The following is a 26,979-nucleotide window of genomic DNA, read 5'->3' as shown; positions in this document are numbered from 1 at the left end:
TGATTTATCTTTTACAATTTTAATAACATTCTAATCAGTTGTTTAATTTAAATACTATTCAAATAACGTTATATGTACATGTAAATAAAATTAATTGATCATATTAATGAAAATGAAATTGATAAATATCAACAATAATTATTTGTCAACAATCTATGATTGTCGGATTTCAATTTGAAACGAAAAAAGAGCGAAATCAAAACAAGAAATAATATCCAGGCATCAACCGTTTATATTAGCGTTTTATAACAATAAGTAAGTTATTTGTGCCACAGGCGATAATGGTTTTGATAATAATAATAATAATAATAATGTTACTTCAGATGTATTTCCTACTAAATAGCCGTCGCGGTCGGTGGTTCAAACAGATGCACATTGGATTTCTTCGTAGTCAGATGTCGGTCATTGCTCGTGATAACATTTAATCGTGCGTAACATAACGTTGAGCAAATAACTTGAAGACAAAGTTTTTGTCACTTGCCATTTGGATATTTTCGTTGATAATTTGTTTTTTTTTTTGTTAAACTCTGACAATATCATACACGAGGTAAGATCACTAACTAAATTAAAATTTATATGTGATTTAACAAGTCATTTCCATAGTTAATTGATTTTCAATATTAACAATTTCGAATCTTATTTACTAGCCTACTATTAAATATAAAAAAAAAAAATGGTACTTATTGAGTGTTGGTGGATTAATTTTTAAAACAGAGTACATAGAAGAATATGTACATAATCCCTCGTGTTTATTTATAAATATATTTTCAGTATTGTTAGAAATGTATAAATATTGGTTTTACTTAGAATCTTAAGCGTATTTATTATAAAATAACATCAATCACGATAGCTTTTCGCGATTTTTATTTAAAAAATGAGATGTTTGTTTAATTTATTTTAGTTTGAGTAGAAGTTATTTGAATTAATTTTATTTTACTCGCATTGTGGTGATAGTAAAACAATTGTATAGAAGATAATAACATTAATCGTCTCTTATCAAAAACGTTTACGGGTCAATAATTGAATACAAACTTATTATTAAATACATTTCTATACGTAGCAACTTATTACGTAATGTATGTCTATATGTGTATATTACTATTTAGAACACATTGAAATCGAGATTTAAGTTCAGTAAAAATAATCGTTAACTTACACAAACTTATTCTATTCTAAATTTCTAAAAATCTTATGGTTTATATTTTCTGTCAAAATAGGCATAAGATGCTACAAAATTTTAGGGGCAATTAATAAAAAAATTACGATTAAAATTAGTTTAAAATAATAAATCTTCATCCATATCACAAATAATAACATCTTTCTTACTAAATATTTACAATAATTTTGTATAGATTATAAGAATACATTAATGCTGAAGGGGCAAATATATATTAGGCAAAAAATGCTGTAGCATCCTAACCATTCTGCACCTGCAATTATAACATCAACTGAATATCTCAAAATAATGATTAAGGTTAATTGTTAGTGAATAATTAAATTCAATAGTTAAAGGAAAATGATAATTTTAACAAAAATTGCATTGAAAATATCAGTTACATTAACTAAATATTATAAAATAATACATTTAAATGACCTTAAATTTTCTGTTCATTTAAAACAAACAGAATTTAAATTACTTATATCAAATAAATGACTGTCAACATTTATTAATGATAACACAAATCCTTAGTAATATCTAATATAAAAAGTCTAGGGTGACCAGATATCTGAAGTGAATAATAGACTTTGCTTTTTAGTCATCTTCAAAGTCAGAATTGAGGAGACTGGGAGTTAAAAAAAAAAAAATAAATACATTTATATTATATAACAAATAATTTTACAGAAGTATATGTCTATTAATAATAAAATTAGGCCTCCCAAATTTATTTTCAATTCTACTTGTGATTAAAGGTAAATATCATTAAATTTATCAGTTAACTATGCTTAAAGATAGTAATAAGTCGGTTTTGTTAAACATCAATTTTTATTTTTTATGTAAAAAATTTTTTTTTTCTATTGCATTAGGAACATTCATTGATAAATTCAGTTAAAAAAAAGATATTTTAATAAAAAGATTTACGTAGGGACATCGTTCATCAAAAGTGATGAACAATATAATATACAAATCCTTGCAAATTAGTACGTTTAGTCACCTTAAATGCGTTTTTGGTTTGTTATCTTCTATGACATTTATTATTGATGAAAAAATAAACCTACCAATACCTTAAGAATAAAATGTTAGAATAAAAATATCTATGTTAAAGTTTTTTTCAGTAAAAAATAAAATTCTATTCATTATTTTGTAGTTTGTATTAAGTAGTACAGTATTAAAGTGTTATAAACTGTCATGACTAATGTAATAAAGAAATATGATTTTTAACTCGCTGCGTATTTTCCCTTATTCTTGTTAAATTTAAGATGTTACGTATACATTGATCGTTTTCAAACTATTGCGACACGCGAAGACACGATCAGGTTACGGTCAGTGATCAGACGGATGTAGAACATAATTTTTTTTTATCATTTACCTAATGTTTACATAAAAAAAGTACGATAAAACGTAGAGGAAATGTTCTGGTATTTATTTAATTTTGCATACACGTGAGTACATATTACAACGTAACTGAGAGAAGATTTTTTTTTTTTGCAAAAATTATTTCCGCAACCAGATATCACACTCCGATATTAAATCGATTCGTAAATAAGAGAAACACGTGTCCGTTATATTCTGGTCAGTTTTCCACGATACGCATAATAATACCTGTGTAAGTGAGACGTTTTTGTATTATTCACAAGTACTCTAATCGTTTTCAGCATAAAATTCGAAATACAATGATAATCACTTGTTTGGAAAAATAGTATTTTAATCTTCGGCCAGCCGCCAACAAAAATTGAAAAAATTGAAATTAAACAGTGACGGGCAATTGTTCATATACGTGTATTGCAAAAGTATGACAACGATAATGTATTGTACGTTTTAGTTCTACACAATACATTTACTATTAAAACGTAGTGTCGTATAGTAGATGGTAAAATATTCATTCGCTGAGTTTTTAATAAGTCTTACAAATAAAAATTATCTAAAATTTAAATTTATCGAAACTTAAATTCTAAGTATTATTAAATAATATATTTTATCCAATGATAAGCAAAATGAAATAATAGTGTCGATTTTTTTTTCAAAGGTAGATATTTAATGTAAATAAATAATTTTTATTAATGGTTTTAACAAGATGACAATGTTGTTAAGCTATTTCACATAAATATAATCAATGAAAAGATAAAATTAAGGTTGGGCATGTCATTTCAAGGGTAGTGAGAAATATATTTTTATTCTTGGGAAATGGAGTATCTCTAAGTTCAAAACATTCTTTTCGCCAATTATTTCCAAACTAGATGATAAGACTAAATAAATCCTCTCCCCTTATTTTAAGTCCATCCGAAGAAGCCCATGATTAAGTACCTCTTATTAGTTATTCTCTTAAAAAAATGGATTAAAAAAAACTTAGAATGTTTATTTAATTTCACGGTCACATTTAAGATCTATTATGTAATGAAAAACGTGGTCCTTGTCATTTCTTTTTGTTTACCGATATAAAATATTCCAACTGAAAAAAGATTCTTATATAATTTGATAGAAAAAAATATAAATATTGGTTAATTATTTGAAATTTAACCAAATTAAAACATTTATTTTATTGTTTATAATTCTGACTTCATATTTTATCTTCAATTGAGCAATCATAATATAAATTATAATTTTATGTATACAAAAAGATATATCATTTCATATTTACATTGAACTTAGTTTACATTAGTCTTAATTCATATATCTATATTTATACTTGATAGCTTTTTAAGAGTCATAACTATATTCTAACAAAATAAATTTGTGGTTGATGCGTTATTTTTACCAAATCCTTAAGTAAACAAAAACAAAATAAAAATCTCAAGAGTCTATTTTTAAAGGGCAAAAACTTTTTATAATAAAATAGACTTATAGTATTATGGTACTTAGCAGAAATATGTCTCCTTCTATACAAATTATAAAAAATCCATTGATCTTATAAACATGTTTATAAGATTTATAAAAAAATCTGAAAAACATTTTTTGTAACACATCAGTTTTTAAATATGAACCAAAGATTAGTATATCGAAATATTAATATTGTAGTGATATTTAAAAAAATGTATATCTTATGAAGTTATTAAAATTTAATTTGTGATTACAAAAAATATAAAATTATTAAGATTTAACAAATTTAAAATAACATAATTGAGTCGGTAAAGTTGAAAGAAAAAACAATATACAAAGTGATTATATAACCGTGAGCCACTTGAGAATTAAAGGTTAAAAAGAGAATTTTTTTTTATTCTTTAACTTTTCTAAATTTATCAATCAAGTAGTGGTTACACTCATTCTTTATATCTTATAAGCGTAGTAACTTTACTTAGAAGTATAATATATTATTAACTAGCTTATTTATTAATAAATAGTTTAATGAAGACTGGTTTATAACAGTTTTTGAACCAGTGTTTTTCGAAGATATTATTAATTTTATGTTGAGGCCGCACTCCTTCTTCCCCTTAAGTATAAAAGTGTTAGTATTTCTTTAATACTGATCCAAATTTGTTATCGACCAGTCATTTTGTCAATATTAATTTTATTTTTGGAATTGTTCACTCCGTATATTACATTATAATATTTTACTATAAAATGTTTTTTCAATTATAGCTTTTGAATTTTTTAAATGTTTTTCTCTTTTTATAAAAATTTATAATTTTACAAGATTTTTTTTTTTAAATATTTAAAATTTTTATTTCGTTGTTAGGATTTGTGGCGAGAGTATCGACGTTCTATTTATTGTATATCAAATAAAAAAAGATAATCATCCGTATTTTTCATTTTAAAATATAAAGTGATTGCTCAGAATGTTATAGACCTTACATTGTCCAAGTTATATGTATTTCATAGCAAAGAAACAGGTTTTTGTAAAGTCCAATATTTTCCTATTTAACTTCACATTGAATGAGTTAGGACAAACTAAGATTAATCCCGGTCAGTTTTTAAAGTGTAAACTCACTATAGTTTTAATTAGTGATTTATAGTAACTATCATTAAATTATCATAAAATATAATATTATTCAATCCATAAAACATCATGATGGAAACCATTTTGTATCAATATCTACTTTTTTTTTCAGTCGGGCCGACTATAGAACCGTATATACATTTATGATGTCTTTGGTATGCGTGTGATGGTATAGACTTTGAATATAACATCGCATGACCAACGGCTTCCTCTACTAAGTGGTTTTTTACCTGAAATGAATGAATAATAACTCTTGGGATGCGCACAATTTTAGTGCTACTGTGAACTCGCTTGTTGTCAGCGACCACCTGATGTTTGCAAACCGAACCGGTGGTAGAAGTATACAAGTCGGACATTGTTCCAACAATTGGACCAGTGGTAAGGTGACTGCAGCAGTCAGCAAGATGCAAGCATGGGCCACGGTGGCGGTGTTCCTGGTGACTATTGGATGGACTGTTCACGAAACTCAGGCCACCAGACAGCTCCAGGGTCGATACAACGTTCCTTATCCAGACATCTGTCCAAGGTAACTTGAATTATTCTTCTTTTTTTGTGATTACATTTTTTTTTTTATTAATTAATATTATTTTTATTAAAATATAGAATAACTGTAATAATTCTCTAAGCATTTATTATTTCAATGCATTAATTCAAGTTTCCATAAAAATGTAGTTTCTCCTGTATTTGGTATATTTAAAAAATAAAAGCAAACTTTTTTGTAATATTTTGTTGAATTATAATATCTTTATGTATTAACTCAAAATGATTATATAACGGGTATAAATAATAAGAAATAAGTCTATAATTATTAATATTATCTAAAACCCATTGGTGCTTTCAGGAGAAAATTAATGATTCTACAACTGTAATACATCCGAGAATTTATTTTGTTATGTAAATATAACATTAAGGATAAATTAATATAATACTTTCGGTCATTTAACTTGCCGAATAGAACAAAATAATAGTATATTAGTTTTTCAATTAGGTGACACCTTATATTGAATGGTGTATTTATAAAATTAACTATTTAAGAAAAATAATTAACGGAGAGCAACAGATTGAGCTAAAACCAAATCATTATTGTATTATATTATAGAAAGAAAGTAGATCACAATTTTTTTAATTTAATTTATACAGAAATTTTACTGAAGTTATTTAATAATCAATGATCAGAATCTATTCAAACTTTAACTATTTTTATATTATTTAACAAACTCGTTATGACAACCTTGTAAGTAATAAGGACGCTTATATAAAGAATTGCAAAAAATAAAATTAATGATTAATTACAAATTGATCATAAAAAAAAAATTCATGTAGAAAAATAAATCTTCATTAAATTGTCAAACTTTTAAAGCATAACAAACTTTATAAAAAACTGTATTCTCGTGTGTCATTAAAAATATATATATATATATATATGGTTATTCAACTTAACTCATATATTTAATGATTAAAGCTGTTTAAGTACATTTATCGCGCATTATGACAGTTACAATATTTTTGTCCGAAGGCTAAATAATAACATTTGACCCATTTAAAATAAAAGTCGTTGTCTACACTTATAAACATAAATAAATAGCACAATATCTAAAATATTTTGTTACGTCATCATATTTATAAATTTACCTTAAGTGTAATTTAAGGTATAGTAGCGTGCACGTTTTCATTGATGTAAATGTTGTTAATTTACGATAATCATAGGAGAGATATTAACTTTTTTTGAAAAAAAGAAGGTATATCTTCTTTATTCATAAGAAATTATAATTTCTCAAAAAATAATTAAATTTAAAGATTAAATTTTTTATGTAACGTACCTTATTTTATTTATGTGGAAAGTTTTATTATCGATTATGAATTGAAAAAATTAATTTGTTGAATAAAAACATTTTATTTTAGTGAAATTTACTGCAAAGGAGAATTATTAGATGATATCCAAATGCAACAGATGTATCCAGATTCTAAGACATTTGTCGATAAAAAACTTTTGAGAAGTGAAGCTGTAATTTTAGAAACCTATCGTAATTTAAAACGGCGAAATAATGGTCAAGTTCCTCCTAGATCAGTCCTTGCAAAGTTTGTGGAAGACAATTTTATCGATGATCCTTTGGTTGAATGGCAACCGCCAGATTTTACCGACAACCCAACCATAATTGAATACGTCCAAGACCACAGCTATAAGTAAATGAATTATTCACTATAAATACTATTTAGTATACCATTTTATTCTACTAGTATACAAGATTTAAATTTAGATGTTTAATTTCGCTCTTTATGAAGGCTGTGGGTACTGCAATTAAATCAAATTTGGTTGAGATTGGCTAGAAGAGTAGACGAAGATGTGAGAAAAAACCCAGACAGACATTCTTCTATTTACTTACCTAACGGATTTTTCATAGCTGGTGGTAGATTCACAGAACTATATTATTGGGATTCCTATTGGATCATAAGAGGTGAAAAATACTTTCATAATTATATTAGAAAATAATTAAATACAAAATTGGGCCTAAATTGTAAGTGTCGTGTTATTAATTTAGAACATGTTAAATAAGAAATTGACAATTTTAAATATATTAAACAACAAAATATGATTTCATTTTAAATATTTTCTTAATAGTAAAATTCTAAAATTCTTCTTTATCTGGCCCTTAATACTCTTTAAGAGTTTTCCCCGCCATGGTCTCATAACAAGTGCTTTTTTTACAAGACAGGGTTGTTTGCTCTGCGCCCAACCCCCAACTTGGAGGAACAGATCACAACAACCTTCCTGGTCAAAGTGATGGCTATTGCAATGCATCATTGATGCACTGGGCGATGGATACGCCACTTTCCCAATGCCGTTAAAATTCTAAAATGAATTTTCAAAATAATAATTAAATTATCAAAATTGCAAATTTTTTTTTGAATATTAATGCTTGGCCAATAATTATTAGCAAATATATATTCTGTTATTTATTTTAATTAATTTTGAATCAATTTTTGCTTAATATATTTCTATAAGAACAATAAGAACATGATTATAGTTTATGACATTTATAAAATGGGTCGACTTTTTTTTATATTTTAATTATTTGTACGATGATATTACATTATGATAAAAATAAACTGTAATATAATATTTAATAATATAAAATATTATATATTATTTATATGATATATTTGTTTAGGTATTATTTTATGTGATATGAAAGATACCGCAAAAGGAATTATTCAGAATTTTTTGTATCTGGTAAACAAATATGGTTATGTACCAAACGGCACTAGAATATATTATTTAATGAGATCTCAACCACCTCTTTTAATTCAAATGGCAGCATCTTATTATACATTTACAGATGATTTAGATTTTATTCATGATAATATTCAGGTAAATATTTAAAACAAATAATATCTAATTTTTCGTTAAACTAAATTAATTAGTATAAATGTTTAAAAATAATTTGACTTATTAATTTAAAATCATAGATTATTAAATTGTATTAAACTATTTCAATAGAGTTAATTAATATTTGAAACTATTCACTTTTATATATGTGTTCAATTCTGTAAAATTACTTTACTTTTTTCTAACAAAGATTTACTATACATCAAATAAGTTTGCATTTAAGTATATATTAGAGCATATATTACATTATTATACTAAAATTTGTCAGATTTTTTTCTTTTACTCGAGTTTTAATATAATACCATTTTTAAAGTATTTAGAAAAAGAGTTCAATTTTTGGATGACTAATCGAACAGTTAAAGTCGAACAAAATGGAAATGTATATATAATGGGACAGTATAATACACATACAAAAGAACCTCGTCCAGAATCTTATTAGTGAGCAAAATTATTAATAATTTTATTTCATACAAATTATTATAAATATATTATTTAAATAAATTTCGTTATTATAGTCAGGATAAGACATTAGCAATGTCATTTCCAAGTGAGGAAGACAAAAATGAACTATATTCTAGACTAAAGGCTGGCGCTGAATCTGGTTGGGACTTTTCTACAAAACATTACAATAACTTTGGAAAAAATACTGGTACTAAAATTTATTTTATAAAACTAATTTTATCTTGAATGTACGAATATTTTAGTTTAAATATTGACTCGTTTAAAAAGATAAAATTTCCGAGCAATATTTTCTAATATTGTGTCGCAAGACAAAAATAAGTGTTGACAACTATGTGTTGTTGTATGTGCTAATGTTGGTGGTCACGGTATACTCGCATGACACTCTGGTAATGTCGAGGGTTTCGATGATTCATTGTTTTAAGGATAGGAGAAAAACACTAAGGAATAAGGAAAAGAAGAAGTGCAAGATACAAATACTCAGGATTTAGGAGGGATAATAAAGTACAAGGTACTGACGAGTTGAAAGGCATAAGCACTTGAGTTAAGTAGGAAAGGATACAATGTAGTCAAAGGCGTCAAAAATAGGTTGGGTTGAGTTAGGTCAACAAACATACTCTTGATATAAGGTTTGGTTGACGGAAAACGTCAACCAAGTACTGAGGCTAATATTTGATTATAAATCTTAAGACGCGTCGTACTAAAGTCGGCTGACTAATTGATGGTTCAATTGGTTTAAGTTTTTTTTGTTGATTCTGTACTAATATATTGTATTTAATTGTCGTGTCATGTTAAAAATTATATAATATAAAAACTACCTAAAATATGTATGATTAAATAAGGTTTTTTATATTTAAAATATATTGCACATTGTAGTACATTATCTCCAAGTATTTTCAAATCATATTCTAAAAAAAATGTTATTTTAGGTAATTTATCAAATACAGATCCACAAAACTTCATATACGTAGAACTAAATGCAATATTACAAGCCAACGCAGTAGTACTTGCTCAAATGTTTAAACTTCTAGGAAACCAAGAAAAATACAAACATTATACTGAAATTGGAAATCGATTTCAAATAGGAATAAATGCTGTAAGTTATATTACTGCATTAATATTTTAAATTCAAATTTGGTTAATTTAACTATGTGTAATGTTCAGATATTGTGGAACGAAGAAGAAGGAATTTGGCTAGATTATGATCTAACCACAAAGTCACATCGAAAATATTTTTATACTTCAAATTTTGCACCCTTGTGGACTGGAAGTTATGACAGAAAACTGCAATCGTATTACGGAAAACGAGCATTGGACTATTTACTTCTTAACGGAGTTATCAATCAAGATGGCACTCCAAGGCTTATTTGTATGTAAACTAAATAACATTTTTAACCACTAAAATAAACTATAAAAAAAGACTGTGTTAGAAAAATGGCCTTTAAAAAATATTCGCGCGATTTAAAGTATTTTAAGCTGAACTGTTAAGTTTCCTTTTTAAATGAATATTTTTTTGCAGTTAAGTTATTGGATACTAAGTTTATAAGAAAGACTTTTATTATAAATCTTTAAAACAGATTATTAATTTTTTTACTATAAAATTCAAATATTTTCATTAGTAAGAAAATGAAATTAATGAATATGTTGACTTAAAAGTTATGTATAAAATATTTTTTAACAAGCATTTCTGTTTTAATTGCCTCTATACAAATGATCAATTTGGGAAAACGCCCTTATTTTTTCAGAAACTATTGAAAATTTATAATTTTTGTTATTGGAAAAAATATTTGGTTCAAAAAAACTATAGGTATATGTAGTTAAATAATTTTTTAGCTTTTACCCAGTTGGGTGCAGCTCGTATTCGCGTATGTGCATATTTTCCGCGCTACATATCCAATTTTTGTATTAAAATAAAGTAATGTAAGAACGGTCTGTCAGATAAAAAAAATTGTAGGAACAAAAGTGTGTAATTTTTTTTCTATCGTAATTTTTGTTTCTATAGTTTTATCTGGGAAATTGAATATATTCATCTTAAGTGTTATTGTCAATAAAAAAAAAATTAAGTGTTATTATTCAATTGTTATAATTTATTATAGGAGGGATATCTGAAGGACTATGATCCTCAGACCAATTAGTCTTAATTTAGACTTTGCTGTGTTATCTGTTTTTAATAGATCTGTATTGTTTAGGCATTCCAACATCAAGTGTAAATTCAACACAACAATGGGACTACCCTAATTGCTGGCCGCCTCTTCAAGCTATGGTTATTCAAGGATTAGATCGTACTCAGTACAAACCAGCACAAACTGTTGCTCTTAATCTTGCTAAGTCGTGGATTAATACAAATTTTGTAGGATATGCTAACACGGGAACTATGTTTGAAAAGGTAATAAAAACTATAAATTTGATTCGAAATTTAAAGGTTAGACATGTTTTTATGAACTCAGCGATTTTCGTTTGTTAAAAAAAGTGTATCAAAGGATTTGTATCAATTTTTGCGTAAAAATTAAATTAAATTTAACAAACTGTGTGTAACAAGGGTTTAGCAATATAAACGTTTCTCGGATGGCCATGATGACGTTGAAGATAACGAACGCCCCAGAAAATCAACAACCAATGAAAACGTGGAAAAAGTGAAATATATTATAATGAAGACAATCAGAGAAATTGCTGATGATGTTGGAATATCGATTGGCTTATACCATGAAATTTTCTCGAATGTTTTGGGTATGAAACGCGAAGCAGCAAAATTTATTCCAAATTTGATGAATTTTGAATAAAAACAGTGTAGAATGAAAGGTGCTCAGGGATCAGTAATACAGTCAACGACGATTCAGAATTCTGAAACGTGTTATAACAGGTGACGTAACATGAGTTTATGGATGCGACGTCGAAATTAAGGATCAATCGTCTCAGTGTAGGCCTTCTGGATCGCTAAGACCCAACCCAACCCAACCCAACCGAAAGCTTGACAAGTGCGATTGAACGTGAAGGTTATGCTCACTATGTTCTTTGATTTTTATGACATGGTGCATCTTGAATTCTTTCTACGAGGTCAAACGGCCAATAAAGAATACTAACTACAAGTTCAAGGCCGTTTGCGTTTGCATTTTGGAATAAATCCGAAAAAAACGCCCCGATTTGTGTCAAAACAATTCATGGCTTTTGCACCACGATAATGCACCTGCTCATACTTCATTGTTTTTTCGTGAATTTTTAGCCAAAAATAATACTGTAACAATACCCCGTTATCAAGCATAGATGATGTCATCTATGCTTGTAAAATGCTATGCTTTCAATGTTGAAAGCGCAACACTGAATGAGCTGATATCGAGTTTGAGCATTTTTCGAAGAATGGAAAAACCCCACCTGTACATTTAATAATTTTATCTAAAATAAACGTCAAAATCCATAAAAAAAAAAACAAAAATTAGTAATTAGGCATCCTTTTAATTTTATCACAATCAAGAAAAAATATTATTTCTATTAACTCTAATTTAATGCAAATAGCTATTTGCAATAAAAGTAGAATAACTATTATATGTTTCTTGTATATAATAGTTCCCTTAAAAATATATAATTTTAATTATGAAAATATTAAAGACTTACAATGGATTATACTAAAATTTAATCTAATGCCATTTTTAAATCTGTTTTTAGTATAGTGCACTTGAAGTAGGAACCACTGGTAGCGGAGGTGAATACACACCTCAAACAGGCTTCGGATGGACAAACGGAATTGTATTTGAATTATTTAGAAGATGGGGACATGTTTTTAAATCGAACTGAATTTTTCCAACTCGTAAATTTTGTTTTTAAGATGATGACGACTAGTACTACGATTGTCAACTATCCCTGTCCTGCATCAAATGAATCTAATGTACTAGACCCGTTTGAACATATTTATTAGTTTGTTTAAATATGCTCAAATTTAACATTGTAAAAAGTATAAATATTTTATATGTAGATATAGTATAGCTGTTATTAAAATATGGTTGTTAAATAAAACTTGTCAGCCAATGCACAGGCATACACACCATAAATGACATTTTATTTTCTATTATCTAAATCGAGCATTGCAATGAAATTTTAAATGGTATTTAAAATGTACATAACACAAAGCCAAAGTATAACTGTTTTTTAGTACCATCAATTCACGCAACTGGACATACTCCGAAATGTTTTTTAAAGATATAATAACACTTAATAATTTTTTCAAGGTTTTGTCAATACTGAACAAATTACAACAAAAAATCAAAAAAAAATTTTTAAAATGGCTCAACAATATTTAATGTCTTGTTAAACCAATCCTTAAAAATATATAATATTTATATATAAATATTGATGTACAATTCTTAACGTCTGCATTATGAAATAAATGTCTATAAAATTAAGAATGTGATGTACTCTACTTTTTATTGCTTCAAATTTAAATTAAAAATAGCTGAAGATCAATATTTAAAAATTCCATTTAGAAAAATTCAAATTTTGTGTTTGAAATAACTATATTTATCAAATTAACAAAGACAACATAGTTATCCAATAAATTTGAACTTTTAATAAAAATATAATATGATATATTTTTAATTTCAATTCAGTAAAAATTTTAGTAAGAAAATTATCATTATCAATGTCACGTTCTCGATTTTTAACTTTGACGGTGTCAATGTCGCACTAAACCAACTGTAACATACTTCACGATACCTTTACACAAGTCAACACCGTCTCGGTCTCGTTTTAAGCAAAGCTATTAATCCTCAACACATAATTATCGGTTGTAAAACTATCATTGTTCAATACTCTAAAATACATGAATATTTTCAAATTATTTGTAAAATACTTATGCTCAATAAATTTAAATAGATTATTGCCATCAGTTTCGGTAATAACCTATGGATTGTTATTGCAGAACATAAAACACTTGTATAAATAATCGGTGGTACTCAGAGAAATCAGTTTGTAGTTCGAAGTTTTGAAACCAAACAGAAACTGTCCAACACGCGTGTCATCTTATTAGCTTAGACGTTTTTTAAAAACTGTTTTTAACATACGAAAATATGATGAACTGTAAAAATAGTATCAGTGTTTGGACAGTTGTAGTATTCTGCTTAGTAAAGTGCGCACAATCCAAACCGCATATTCAAAACTATTTGACAAAAAATGTTTTAAATGGAAAATATAACGGACCTTATGAAGAAATCTGCACCAGGTATTTATTCAAAAAAAATGTTTAAATATCTCTTAAATTGTCCTTTAATTTAAATAAAATACTAACTATTATTTTTGTCTCCAAAAAGTTTCAACTAAATATTGAATATGGGTAATTTTTTATGAAATTGTAAAATTAAACTCTAAGCCACGCTAAAATATATTTAAATTCAAAACATCATTTCGTATATAAATGTGATAATAATAAAAAAAAATGTAAATTTTCCATAATCATAAACAAAATTAAACCTTTAAACTATTCTTTAAATTTAATACATAAAACCCAAATTTTAAATATGGTGTGGCGAGTGAATCATTCAATCGCTGTCTTAACGTTGATGTTCAACTACACCGTTTGCTGTTGGTTTCCGGATGGGTACTATACAGGAGCATTTACAACGACACACACCTGGCCATCATACTAGTTATCTTAGCCATAATGAGGTTCCATCAAGTCGTTATAGTAGAGCCAAACTCAAATAGTTGTTATAGATGGCTCTAATTATGATGATTATTAGATACACAAAAACGAAATTAATATAAAATGTACTAGTGATACAATATATCTGATACATTTTATTATTTATTTATGATGAAATGTATCGGTTATTCAATTCAATCTTTTTTTAAATATTTATAATTCTGTTATTTTAGAAAATATAATATATGTTATATATTATATTATATTAAAGTATATATTAAATATAATATAATATATGTAAAATTTTAACATTATTTTCACTGATATAATATTAGTAATCTGCCAAATTTCAGACAGAAAATATTAAAATAATGATTTTATTCTTTATAACCCATCATCAATTAAACATTAATAAAATCCTTTAAAATTATTGGGCTCAAAAACTTTTAATTCAAAAAATCCTAAAAATCTGAAAAACAACTAATGTCAAATTATTTAAAAATAAAATTTCAGGTGTACATTATTTTAATACTTTTTTTATTAACTACTACATATATATTATTATTTATTATTCAAAACCTAGTTAAATTATTTAAATTGTTATACTGATTTTATTTTTATTTTTCAAGTGCACAGTTTAGTAATAATAATACATGTTTAACGTTAAAAAATCAGCAGACACTATTAACTTACTTAATACATAGTTAAATTTAAAAAAGCATCTACTCAAAATTCTTAAAAGAATTGTTACAAAATAGTAAAAGCGTATAAATAAAGTTAGCGATTGTTTAAAAGTCAATTAAATTATCCAATAATCATATATCATAATTATGTTTATTCGCATTCTTTACTCAATTCGAAAAATCCATAAATTAATAAAATCATTGGACCAATTTGNACTTAATACATAGTTAAATTTAAAAAAGCATCTACTCAAAATTCTTAAAAGAATTGTTACAAAATAGTAAAAGCGTATAAATAAAGTTAGCGATTGTTTAAAAGTCAATTAAATTATCCAATAATCATATATCATAATTATGTTTATTCGCATTCTTTACTCAATTCGAAAAATCCTTAAAATAATATTTTGTAAAAAAAAAAAAACAAATTATTGAAAGTCAAAAACATTTTACAAAAATTTAATTTTATGATATATTTTTAACGATTTTTTTAAAATTATAACAAAAAAATGTATATAAGTTAATTATTTTAATAAAGATATAAAATAAAAATTTTGTCTAATACTTTTAATTTGTTATATTAGTATTGTTAGTCATTATGAATATTAATACAAATTATTTTTAATCTCAAACGGGTAAATATCATCAATTAATAAACAAAAATAAAGTTGGGTTTAATATTTCAAGCATAGTGAGAAATATTTTTTTAACTTCAACACGAAGCGGAGAAGGCATTAATTTTACTATGATGTGTTTTTTTTTTCATTTGTTTTGACAATATTGCGTTCATTAAATATATGTTAAATTAGAGCTTATATTATGTACTATAAGTTAAAAAAATATTTATCCCTATGACCTATTATCTATGCATGCTATTTTTGTGTCTAAATATTTTTTTGTTTATTTTAAAATACCTTACAAGGTTTACCTCATAGTAATGAGGCTAACGATTTTTATAAAAATTCCATGTATTTAACTTACATTGAATATAAATTTAAACTTATTTTAAATATTTTGTCTCTCCCAGTTAAGAAAACGACTTCGAATTTTTCAACAAGTTTAAATTGTCTTTTTTAGCTACCAATATAATTAAGAATATATTTTTCCTATTATCTATCATTAAGAAAAAAAACTTGTTTTGACACCTTATCTTTCATAAGCAAATTGCTGCCTAGTAAAAAACACTCTATTTTTGTTTAATTTAATGAATTGTCATAACTTAAAAAAAAACTTTTGGATCAATACTTTATACATGTCTCTTTTATCCAACATATTTATTTAAAATTAAAATATTGTACAAAGGAGAAGTTGATGTGATGTGATATTTATTTCATTAACATTATAAAATGTAATATCCATTAAATATATAGTTAATTTTGAATATTTCGCCAATGCCTTCCTCCTAAGTCGAGAAAGATAGGAAGGGTTTGAAAGAGACCACTTACGCATGTAAATTTTTAATTAGACTCGATTTTTGAAAATGTTTTGGGTGGTCTGACAACTTTTAATATATATCAAATTAAAGCTTTTTAAGAGTACTGTATAATGAAAAAAAGAAAAACTACCTAATGATATGTTTTCTCTGAGTAAAAGCTAAAAATGGCAAAATGTCTGTAAAAACTCATTACTTTTTTATTTTGCTATAACTCAATAAAAAATACATCGATCCTAATAAAATTATAATAGAATATACTAGCGACAATAAGCTAACTTTCGGTATGCGGTTTATAACTTTATTTTGAATTAAGCAAATAATTTAACTTGTATTTAATATTCAAGTGAAATTTTAAATCATTGAAATTGTAAAATTAAAATTATGAAACAAATTATGATATTTTACAGTTTGCATCGAAGCGTTTTTTATGATAATGATGTTAATCGCAGTCAGATATCATCTATCTCTACGTCCTAACATTACCGCGACCCCACTTCTTTAGGTTTTTATTCTTTAGAAATGAAGTANGTTGAAAGCGCAACACTGAATGAGCTGATATCGAGTTTGAGCATTTTTCGAAGAATGGAAAAACCCCACCTGTACATTTAATAATTTTATCTAAAATAAACGTCAAAATCCATAAAAAAAAAAACAAAAATTAGTAATTAGGCATCCTTTTAATTTTATCACAATCAAGAAAAAATATTATTTCTATTAACTCTAATTTAATGCAAATAGCTATTTGCAATAAAAGTAGAATAACTATTATATGTTTCTTGTATATAATAGTTCCCTTAAAAATTTTAATTATGAAAATATTAAAGACTTACAATGGATTATACTAAAATTTAATCTAATGCCATTTTTAAATCTGTTTTTAGTATAGTGCACTTGAAGTAGGAACCACTGGTAGCGGAGGTGAATACACACCTCAAACAGGCTTCGGATGGACAAACGGAATTGTATTTGAATTATTTAGAAGATGGGGACATGTTTTTAAATCGAACTGAATTTTTCCAACTCGTAAATTTTGTTTTTAAGATGATGACGACTAGTACTACGATTGTCAACTATCCCTGTCCTGCATCAAATGAATCTAATGTACTAGACCCGTTTGAACATATTTATTAGTTTGTTTAAATATGCTCAAATTTAACATTGTAAAAAGTATAAATATTTTATATGTAGATATAGTATAGCTGTTATTAAAATATGGTTGTTAAATAAAACTTGTCAGCCAATGCACAGGCATACACACCATAAATGACATTTTATTTTCTATTATCTAAATCGAGCATTGCAATGAAATTTTAAATGGTATTTAAAATGTACATAACACAAAGCCAAAGTATAACTGTTTTTTAGTACCATCAATTCACGCAACTGGACATACTCCGAAATGTTTTTTAAAGATATAATAACACTTAATAATTTTTTCAAGGTTTTGTCAATACTGAACAAATTACAACAAAAAATCAAAAAAAAATTTTTAAAATGGCTCAACAATATTTAATGTCTTGTTAAACCAATCCTTAAAAATATATAATATTTATATATAAATATTGATGTACAATTCTTAACGTCTGCATTATGAAATAAATGTCTATAAAATTAAGAATGTGATGTACTCTACTTTTTATTGCTTCAAATTTAAATTAAAAATAGCTGAAGATCAATATTTAAAAATTCCATTTAGAAAAATTCAAATTTTGTGTTTGAAATAACTATATTTATCAAATTAACAAAGACAACATAGTTATCCAATAAATTTGAACTTTTAATAAAAATATAATATGATATATTTTTAATTTCAATTCAGTAAAAATTTTAGTAAGAAAATTATCATTATCAATGTCACGTTCTCGATTTTTAACTTTGACGGTGTCAATGTCGCACTAAACCAACTGTAACATACTTCACGATACCTTTACACAAGTCAACACCGTCTCGGTCTCGTTTTAAGCAAAGCTATTAATCCTCAACACATAATTATCGGTTGTAAAACTATCATTGTTCAATACTCTAAAATACATGAATATTTTCAAATTATTTGTAAAATACTTATGCTCAATAAATTTAAATAGATTATTGCCATCAGTTTCGGTAATAACCTATGGATTGTTATTGCAGAACATAAAACACTTGTATAAATAATCGGTGGTACTCAGAGAAATCAGTTTGTAGTTCGAAGTTTTGAAACCAAACAGAAACTGTCCAACACGCGTGTCATCTTATTAGCTTAGACGTTTTTTAAAAACTGTTTTTAACATACGAAAATATGATGAACTGTAAAAATAGTATCAGTGTTTGGACAGTTGTAGTATTCTGCTTAGTAAAGTGCGCACAATCCAAACCGCATATTCAAAACTATTTGACAAAAAATGTTTTAAATGGAAAATATAACGGACCTTATGAAGAAATCTGCACCAGGTATTTATTCAAAAAAAATGTTTAAATATCTCTTAAATTGTCCTTTAATTTAAATAAAATACTAACTATTATTTTTGTCTCCAAAAAGTTTCAACTAAATATTGAATATGGGTAATTTTTTATGAAATTGTAAAATTAAACTCTAAGCCACGCTAAAATATATTTAAATTCAAAACATCATTTCGTATATAAATGTGATAATAATAAAAAAAAATGTAAATTTTCCATAATCATAAACAAAATTAAACCTTTAAACTATTCTTTAAATTTAATACATAAAACCCAAATTTTAAATATGGTGTGGCGAGTGAATCATTCAATCGCTGTCTTAACGTTGATGTTCAACTACACCGTTTGCTGTTGGTTTCCGGATGGGTACTATACAGGAGCATTTACAACGACACACACCTGGCCATCATACTAGTTATCTTAGCCATAATGAGGTTCCATCAAGTCGTTATAGTAGAGCCAAACTCAAATAGTTGTTATAGATGGCTCTAATTATGATGATTATTAGATACACAAAAACGAAATTAATATAAAATGTACTAGTGATACAATATATCTGATACATTTTATTATTTATTTATGATGAAATGTATCGGTTATTCAATTCAATCTTTTTTTAAATATTTATAATTCTGTTATTTTAGAAAATATAATATATGTTATAAATTATATTATATTAAAGTATATATTAAATATAATATAATATATGTAAAATTTTAACATTATTTTCACTGATATAATATTAGTAATCTGCCAAATTTCAGACAGAAAATATTAAAATAATGATTTTATTCTTTATAACCCATCATCAATTAAACATTAATAAAATCCTTTAAAATTATTGGGCTCAAAAACTTTTAATTCAAAAAATCCTAAAAATCTGAAAAACAACTAATGTCAAATTATTTAAAAATAAAATTTCAGGTGTACATTATTTTAATACTTTTTTTATTAACTACTACATATATATTATTATTTATTATTCAAAACCTAGTTAAATTATTTAAATTGTTATACTGATTTTATTTTTATTTTTCAAGTGCACAGTTTAGTAATAATAATACATGTTTAACGTTAAAAAATCAGCAGACACTATTAACTTACTTAATACATAGTTAAATTTAAAAAAGCATCTACTCAAAATTCTTAAAAGAATTGTTACAAAATAGTAAAAGCGTATAAATAAAGTTAGCGATTGTTTAAAAGTCAATTAAATTATCCAATAATCATATATCATAATTATGTTTATTCGCATTCTTTACTCAATTCGAAAAATCCATAAATTAATAAAATCATTGGACCAATTTGAAATTATTTTTTAAGATTGGTTATTTAAATTTCATGGAAGTCGTTCATTCACTAATTAATATTATGAATTCTTAAAGAAACAATATTAAAGAAATTTGACATTTAAATTATTATGATAAATAAGAGATCTTATTAAAAAATAAAAAATAGTATCAAATTTCAAAAACAAAAAATGTCTGTGACTATTTTTATTTCTGTAATACTAAAAAATCATAACTCGGAATGAAAAATGCCTGATTGTCTTCTAATTAAAAATTTTATTTTGTCTTTAAGTTCCACTAATTTAATGTAACTTTTTAACTCTTCAATTAAATTAAAAAAAAAAAATAAAACAAAACATTAGCTGAATTAAATAATTATCATATAAACGTTAACATAGCAAACTATGATTAATGCCTTATTTTGTAAAAAAAAAAAACAAATTATTGAAAGTCAAAAACATTTTACAAAAATTTAATTTTATGATATATTTTTAACGATTTTTTTAAAATTATAACAAAAAAATGTATATAAGTTAATTATTTTAATAAAGATATAAAATAAAAATTTTGTCTAATACTTTTAATTTGTTATATTAGTATTGTTAGTCATTATGAATATTAATACAAATTATTTTTAATCTCAAACGGGTAAATATCATCAATTAATAAACAAAAATAAAGTTGGGTTTAATATTTCAAGCATAGTGAGAAATATTTTTTTAACTTCAACACGAAGCGGAGAAGGCATTAATTTTACTATGATGTGTTTTTTTTTTCATTTGTTTTGACAATATTGCGTTCATTAAATATATGTTAAATTAGAGCTTATATTATGTACTATAAGTTAAAAAAATATTTATCCCTATGACCTATTATCTATGCATGCTATTTTTGTGTCTAAATATTTTTTTGTTTATTTTAAAATACCTTACAAGGTTTACCTCATAGTAATGAGGCTAACGATTTTTATAAAAATTCCATGTATTTAACTTACATTGAATATAAATTTAAACTTATTTTAAATATTTTGTCTCTCCCAGTTAAGAAAACGACTTCGAATTTTTCAACAAGTTTAAATTGTCTTTTTTAGCTACCAATATAATTAAGAATATATTTTTCCTATTATCTATCATTAAGAAAAAAAACTTGTTCTGACACCTTATCTTTCATAAGCAAATTGCTGCCTAGTAAAAAACACTCTATTTTTGTTTAATTTAATGAATTGTCATAACTTAAAAAAAAACTTTTGGATCAATACTTTATACATGTCTCTTTTATCCAACATATTTATTTAAAATTAAAATATTGTACAAAGGAGAAGTTGATGTGATGTGATATTTATTTCATTAACATTATAAAATGTAATATCCATTAAATATATAGTTAATTTTGAATATTTCGCCAATGCCTTCCTCCTAAGTCGAGAAAGATAGGAAGGGTTTGAAAGAGACCACTTACGCATGTAAATTTTTAATTAGACTCGATTTTTGAAAATGTTTTGGGTGGTCTGACAACTTTTAATATATATCAAATTAAAGCTTTTTAAGAGTACTGTATAATGAAAAAAAGAAAAACTACCTAATGATATGTTTTCTCTGAGTAAAAGCTAAAAATGGCAAAATGTCTGTAAAAACTCATTACTTTTTTATTTTGCTATAACTCAATAAAAAATACATCGATCCTAATAAAATTATAATAGAATATACTAGCGACAATAAGCTAACTTTCGGTATGCGGTTTATAACTTTATTTTGAATTAAGCAAATAATTTAACTTGTATTTAATATTCAAGTGAAATTTTAAATCATTGAAATTGTAAAATTAAAATTATGAAACAAATTATGATATTTTACAGTTTGCATCGAAGCGTTTTTTATGATAATGATGTTAATCGCAGTCAGATATCATCTATCTCTACGTCCTAACATTACCGCGACCCCACTTCTTTAGGTTTTTATTCTTTAGAAATGAAGTACATCTAAGTTCAAAACATTATGTACGCCAATTATATCCAAAATAATTGATAAAAATCTTTAAAATTCACCTAAAGACGCCTCTACGTTCTGATTGCCCAGTATTAATTTTACTGTTTCCAACAAAATTCATATTTTTTGTTTAGTAAATATTCACNTACATCTAAGTTCAAAACATTATGTACGCCAATTATATCCAAAATAATTGATAAAAATCTTTAAAATTCACCTAAAGACGCCTATACGTTCTGATTGCCCAGTATTAATTTTACTGTTTCCAACAAAATTCATATTTTTTGTTTAGTAAATATTCACGTGTGTTTGAAAAACATACAAATAAATTACCTTATTATTCCACAGCCAAGTGTATTGTCATGGTGAACTGTTAGACGACATTCAATATTCAAGAATATTTGAAGATTCTAAGATCTTCGTAGATTTAAAAATGAAACGTAGTGAAAATGAAATTGTTGAAGATTACAAAAAATTAAAAAAAAAAATAGGTGGTATTCCAGATAATGAAACACTAAGAAATTTTATCGAAGAAAACTTTGAAGATGAAAATCTCGAACAGTGGACACCAGATGATTTCACAGATAATCCATTAATAGTAAATTATGTGGCCGATCCAAACTACAAGTAAAGTTAAAAAATTATGTTTATATATTCATATATATATTATATAATCACATATTTATGCTAACAATGAATTCAAATTAGATACGTTGAATTTTTCTCACCAGATTTTATTATTCAACAGTTTTATTTATTTTTTTCAAATTATGGTCTCAGAATTTATGCTAGTTCAATATATTTTTTTATTAATAATAGATTTTTAACAATTTTTCAAAATAAATTGTGTTGTTATTTATTGACACCTTTTTTAAATTGATAGTATCTTTTACAGTTGTGTAAAAATTACAATTTTGGCAAAAATATAAAATGAATAGTATGCCCTTTTACTTAAAATAAATAAATTTCAAAAACCAAAACACCATCTTTTACTGATAGAACATTTGAAAATGTGCCAATAACAATACACTTTACCTTAGTATCAAATAACAACTTTATTATTGATTTTAGCAGCGAAAAAATATACACTTTGCTTATTTTTGGAGTAAATTAAATTTTTTTTATCTAATTAGAGATTTTATATTAAATGTAAATCAAATTTGGAAAATTTTGGGTCGAAAAATGCCAAATGATTCAAAAGTTTATCCTGATCGCCATTCTTCTATTTATGTACCAAATGGATTCTTCGTTGCTGGGGGTAGATTCAATGAGCTGTACTACTGGGATACGTACTGGATTATAAAAGGTAACAAACATTTTTTTTTTCTAGTAATCAATGCATTTATGATAAAAAATATGTGTTATTATTATTATAAGGAGCTTTATTATGTGGAATGAAATCTACTGTCAAAGGTATTATTGAAAACATGTTGCATTTAGTAAAAATTTATGGATACATGCCAAATGGAAGTAGAGTTTATTACTTGAAAAGATCTCAACCTCCTCTTCTCATTCAAATGGTATCGATTTATGCCAAATATGCTAAGGATTATAAATTTATTCGCGATAATATAGATGTAGGTTAAGAACAATATTTTTCTCTAATCAAAAATTTTATCTGAAACATTAAATATTATTTTACAGATTTTAGAAAGAGAATTTCAATTTTGGCTTAATAAAAGAACAGTTGAAGTACAGAAAGATGGCAATGTATACATAATGGCTCAATATAACACCCGTACTTTTGGTCCCCGACCCGAGTCTTATTAGTATATATTTTTTGATGTCTAATAAAATAATAAATAGTACACTAATAACATATTTTTTTTATTTAGTGAAGATAAATTGTTAGCTAATTTATTATCTGAAGAGAATGATAAGAACGAGTTGTACACTAGAATCAAATCTGCTGCTGAATCGGGTTGGGACTTTTCGAGTAAACATTTTAACAACTACGGAAAATTTTCAGGTATAAAAAAATATACCTAAATTAAATTGGTCTACGTTATTATATTCGATAATATTTTTAGAGTCACTTTTTAACACTAATCCTCAAAACTTTATTTACGTCGAGTTAAACGCTATACTACAATCAAATGCTGACATTTTATCAAATATGTTTACCCTGGAAGGTAACTATAAGAAAGCAAATCTATACGAGGGAATTGCCAAGAGATTCCAAATCGGAATAGATGCTGTAAGTTAAATTATTTGTGTTTTCTTCGAATTAAAACTCGAGTGATTAAAATTATACTGAAATTATTTCTAGTTATTATGGAATGACAAAAGAGGTATATGGATGGATTATGACTTGAGTACTGAAAAAACTCGTGACGCTTTTTTCGCGAGTAATTTGGCGCCTTTATGGATGGGTAGTTACGATAAAAAGAAACGCGATGATTATGGTGAACTAGCAGTAAATTACTTGATCGAAGAGAAAATTATCAACTCAGATTTGTCACCTGTTTTCTTAGGTAATACACAAAAATTATGTATTATACTCCACCAACATATATTATATTCTATCCTTATGGTTGTTAACTTTTTATAATAAAGAGGAAATGAAAATCTGCAAGCTGGGCTTCGTGGCATTTACACTGAATGAATTAATCCAAAAATAATATAAAATTTTTATTCATTGAAAATATTTATATTAGCTTCGATGCGAAGCTGAAAAGGTATTGGTTTTACTATGATGTTTTTTTTTTTGTGTCTGTTACCACTTTTTCTCAGATCTCACCGGACCGATTTCTTTCAATGATACGCCAAAAGATCACAAATCGTATCTAGTCGAAGACATTACCCTCGAAAATTGAAAAAATTTCCCTCGTTCCCCGTAAATGGGGGAAACCTCCAAAAAAATTACAAATTTAAAAATCGTTAATTTTCGAAATTTTTTCAATTTTTTTTACTTAAAACTGCCATAACTTTTTCACAATTAAACAAATCAACATCATTTTTTTTTATACTAAAACCTAAGATATTTCCCTTTCATTTGATATAATTTTTTTGAAAATTTAACACTTAACCTGCTCATTGGGGTGGATTTAAAATGACAACTTTTTCACAAAAAATTTACTTTTTCAACTTAACTTATGAAAATGTTCCGGAAAGTTTGACACTTTTATATATATCTTAAATTAAAGCTAATTCAATGTACTTTATTATGGAAAAAAAAATTCGGACTTTATTTTATCTTCACGGTGAAAATAGCTACCGACTGCTATTTTTATGTGAAAATTCTTGATTTTGTATTTTACATTTTTAACTTTATTATGCTATAACTTTTTGAAAAATGTATGGATCAATACAATTTTTTCATAAGAAGTAGTATTTATATACATCTTTTATTCTACATGCTGTTTTTTAAATCGGACCATTTTCCTATATACGAAGCAGGGGTGGATCCAGAATTTATTCCAAACGGGGGACGTCATTAGATACATTTTTTTCTTTTAAGACTGATTTATTATTTTGTGTTTATTACATTTCTATTTTTAAAAATTTGTTTAATGTTTGCTGCATATTAATTTTTTAAATTACTATAGTATATGTTTTTTGATGACTTTAAGGACATAGGTATATAAAAATAAACTCGTTAATCAAAATTAATTGCATATGAAGAACTTTATTTGAACTTAAAAGCTATTTAACAAATAAAAACAAAATATACATTTCTTACAATATTATAACTAAACACCTAAGTTTGTTCAAATACTATTAAAAAATACATGTAGCGTGTTCTATAAATAACACGATTGCTTCAATATAGTGTTATAATACAGTATGTCAGTACATATATATATATATATATAATATATATATTCTATTATTGATGTTATTTCGATAAAGCAATGGGTGTTCCTACATAATTTGCATGCACTTATTATTTTTAGATTTTTAGATACCAAGTCCTAATTAAAGGTATTTTAATTTAATCAGTATGCAAGTAGCTGAGGAGGGGGCGCGCGCCCCCTCCCCACCACTGGATCCGCCACGGATACGAAGGGGGTTCAAATCTAAAAAATGCATATAGAAAGTAGAACTTTTTCAACTTAACTTTTAAAAGTGTTCCGGAAAGTCTGACACTTATATATATATATCTTAAATTAAAGTTAATTCAATGTACTTTTTTATGGAAAAAAAAAATTCGGACTTTATTTTATCTTCACGGTGAAAATGGCTACCGACTGCTATTTTTATGTGAAAATTCTTGATTTTGTATTTTACATTTTTAGCTTTATTATGCTATAACTTATTGAAAAGTGTATGGTCAACATAATTTTTTTATGATAAATAATATTTTTAGCTTCGATGCGAAGCTGAGAAGGTATTGGTTTTACTAAGATGTGTTTATTTTTTTTATTTTTTGTGTTTGTTACCACTTTTTCTCAGCTCTCACCGAACCGATTTCTTTCAATGATACGTCAAAAGATCACAAATTGTATCTAGTCGAAGACATTACCCTTAAAAATTGAAAAAAATTCCCTCGTTCCCCGTAAATGGGGGAAACCTCCAAAAAAATTACAAATTTAAAAATCGCTAATTTTCGAAATTTTTTCAATTTTTTTTACTTAAAAGT

At 25.5% G+C, this 26,979-nt stretch overlaps 2 protein-coding genes across 4 annotated transcripts in view; both read left to right on the top strand.

Annotated features, from left to right (window-relative positions):
• Window positions 1-347: 347 nt before the first annotated feature.
• On the top strand, window positions 348-17,948 carry LOC126903680 (trehalase-like). Of its 2 annotated transcripts, none has more exons than XM_050682053.1 (11): window positions 348-547; window positions 5,206-5,619; window positions 6,996-7,277; window positions 7,377-7,549; window positions 8,264-8,463; window positions 8,795-8,919; window positions 8,997-9,130; window positions 9,870-10,036; window positions 10,105-10,309; window positions 11,130-11,326; window positions 17,566-17,948. In XM_050682053.1, exons 2-11 carry the CDS (start codon window positions 5,333-5,335, stop codon window positions 17,692-17,694), a joined length of 1,899 nt encoding a protein of 632 aa, XP_050538010.1. In that variant the 5' UTR covers window positions 348-547; window positions 5,206-5,332; the 3' UTR covers window positions 17,695-17,948. The 2 variants fall into 2 exon arrangements, with proteins under 2 accessions (XP_050538010.1, XP_050538009.1); XM_050682052.1 differs by lacking the exon at window positions 17,566-17,948 and adding an exon at window positions 12,601-12,983.
• Window positions 13,802-26,979, top strand: part of LOC126903681 (trehalase-like) — a 14,851-nt gene continuing 1,673 nt past the window's right edge. The window contains exons 1-8 of one of the 2 annotated variants that reach the window (XM_050682055.1): window positions 13,802-14,149; window positions 22,746-23,024; window positions 23,531-23,703; window positions 23,775-23,974; window positions 24,042-24,166; window positions 24,233-24,366; window positions 24,428-24,594; window positions 24,667-24,871. In XM_050682055.1, the coding sequence (XP_050538012.1) occupies window positions 13,998-14,149; window positions 22,746-23,024; window positions 23,531-23,703; window positions 23,775-23,974; window positions 24,042-24,166; window positions 24,233-24,366; window positions 24,428-24,594; window positions 24,667-24,871 (1,435 nt within the window). In that variant the 5' untranslated portion in view covers window positions 13,802-13,997. Of the gene's footprint in view, window positions 14,150-18,773; window positions 19,115-22,745; window positions 23,025-23,530; window positions 23,704-23,774; window positions 23,975-24,041; window positions 24,167-24,232; window positions 24,367-24,427; window positions 24,595-24,666; window positions 24,872-26,979 lie in introns of those variants that run through there. The other variant, XM_050682054.1, reaches the window with a different exon arrangement.

Source organism: Daktulosphaira vitifoliae, unplaced genomic scaffold (genome assembly GCF_025091365.1).
Source record: "Daktulosphaira vitifoliae isolate Bord-2020 unplaced genomic scaffold, ASM2509136v1 Scaffold_4, whole genome shotgun sequence".
Lineage (NCBI taxonomy): Eukaryota > Metazoa > Arthropoda > Insecta > Hemiptera > Phylloxeridae > Daktulosphaira > Daktulosphaira vitifoliae.
This window is presented reverse-complemented; position numbering and strand designations above follow the sequence as displayed.

What these genes read in the sequence shown, in the direction of transcription:
- LOC126903680 (XM_050682053.1), top strand. Translation starts at nt 5,333, where the DNA reads ATGAATAATAACTCTTGGGATGCGCACAATTTTAGTGCTACTGTGAAC. An exon ending in TTATTCATGATAATATTCAG is followed by an intron (nt 8,464 to 8,794) that starts GTAAATATTTAA and finishes CCATTTTTAAAG; the next exon opens with TATTTAGAAAAAGAGTTCAA. An exon ending in TGGCACTCCAAGGCTTATTT is followed by an intron (nt 10,310 to 11,129) that starts GTATGTAAACTA and finishes TGTATTGTTTAG; the next exon opens with GCATTCCAACATCAAGTGTA.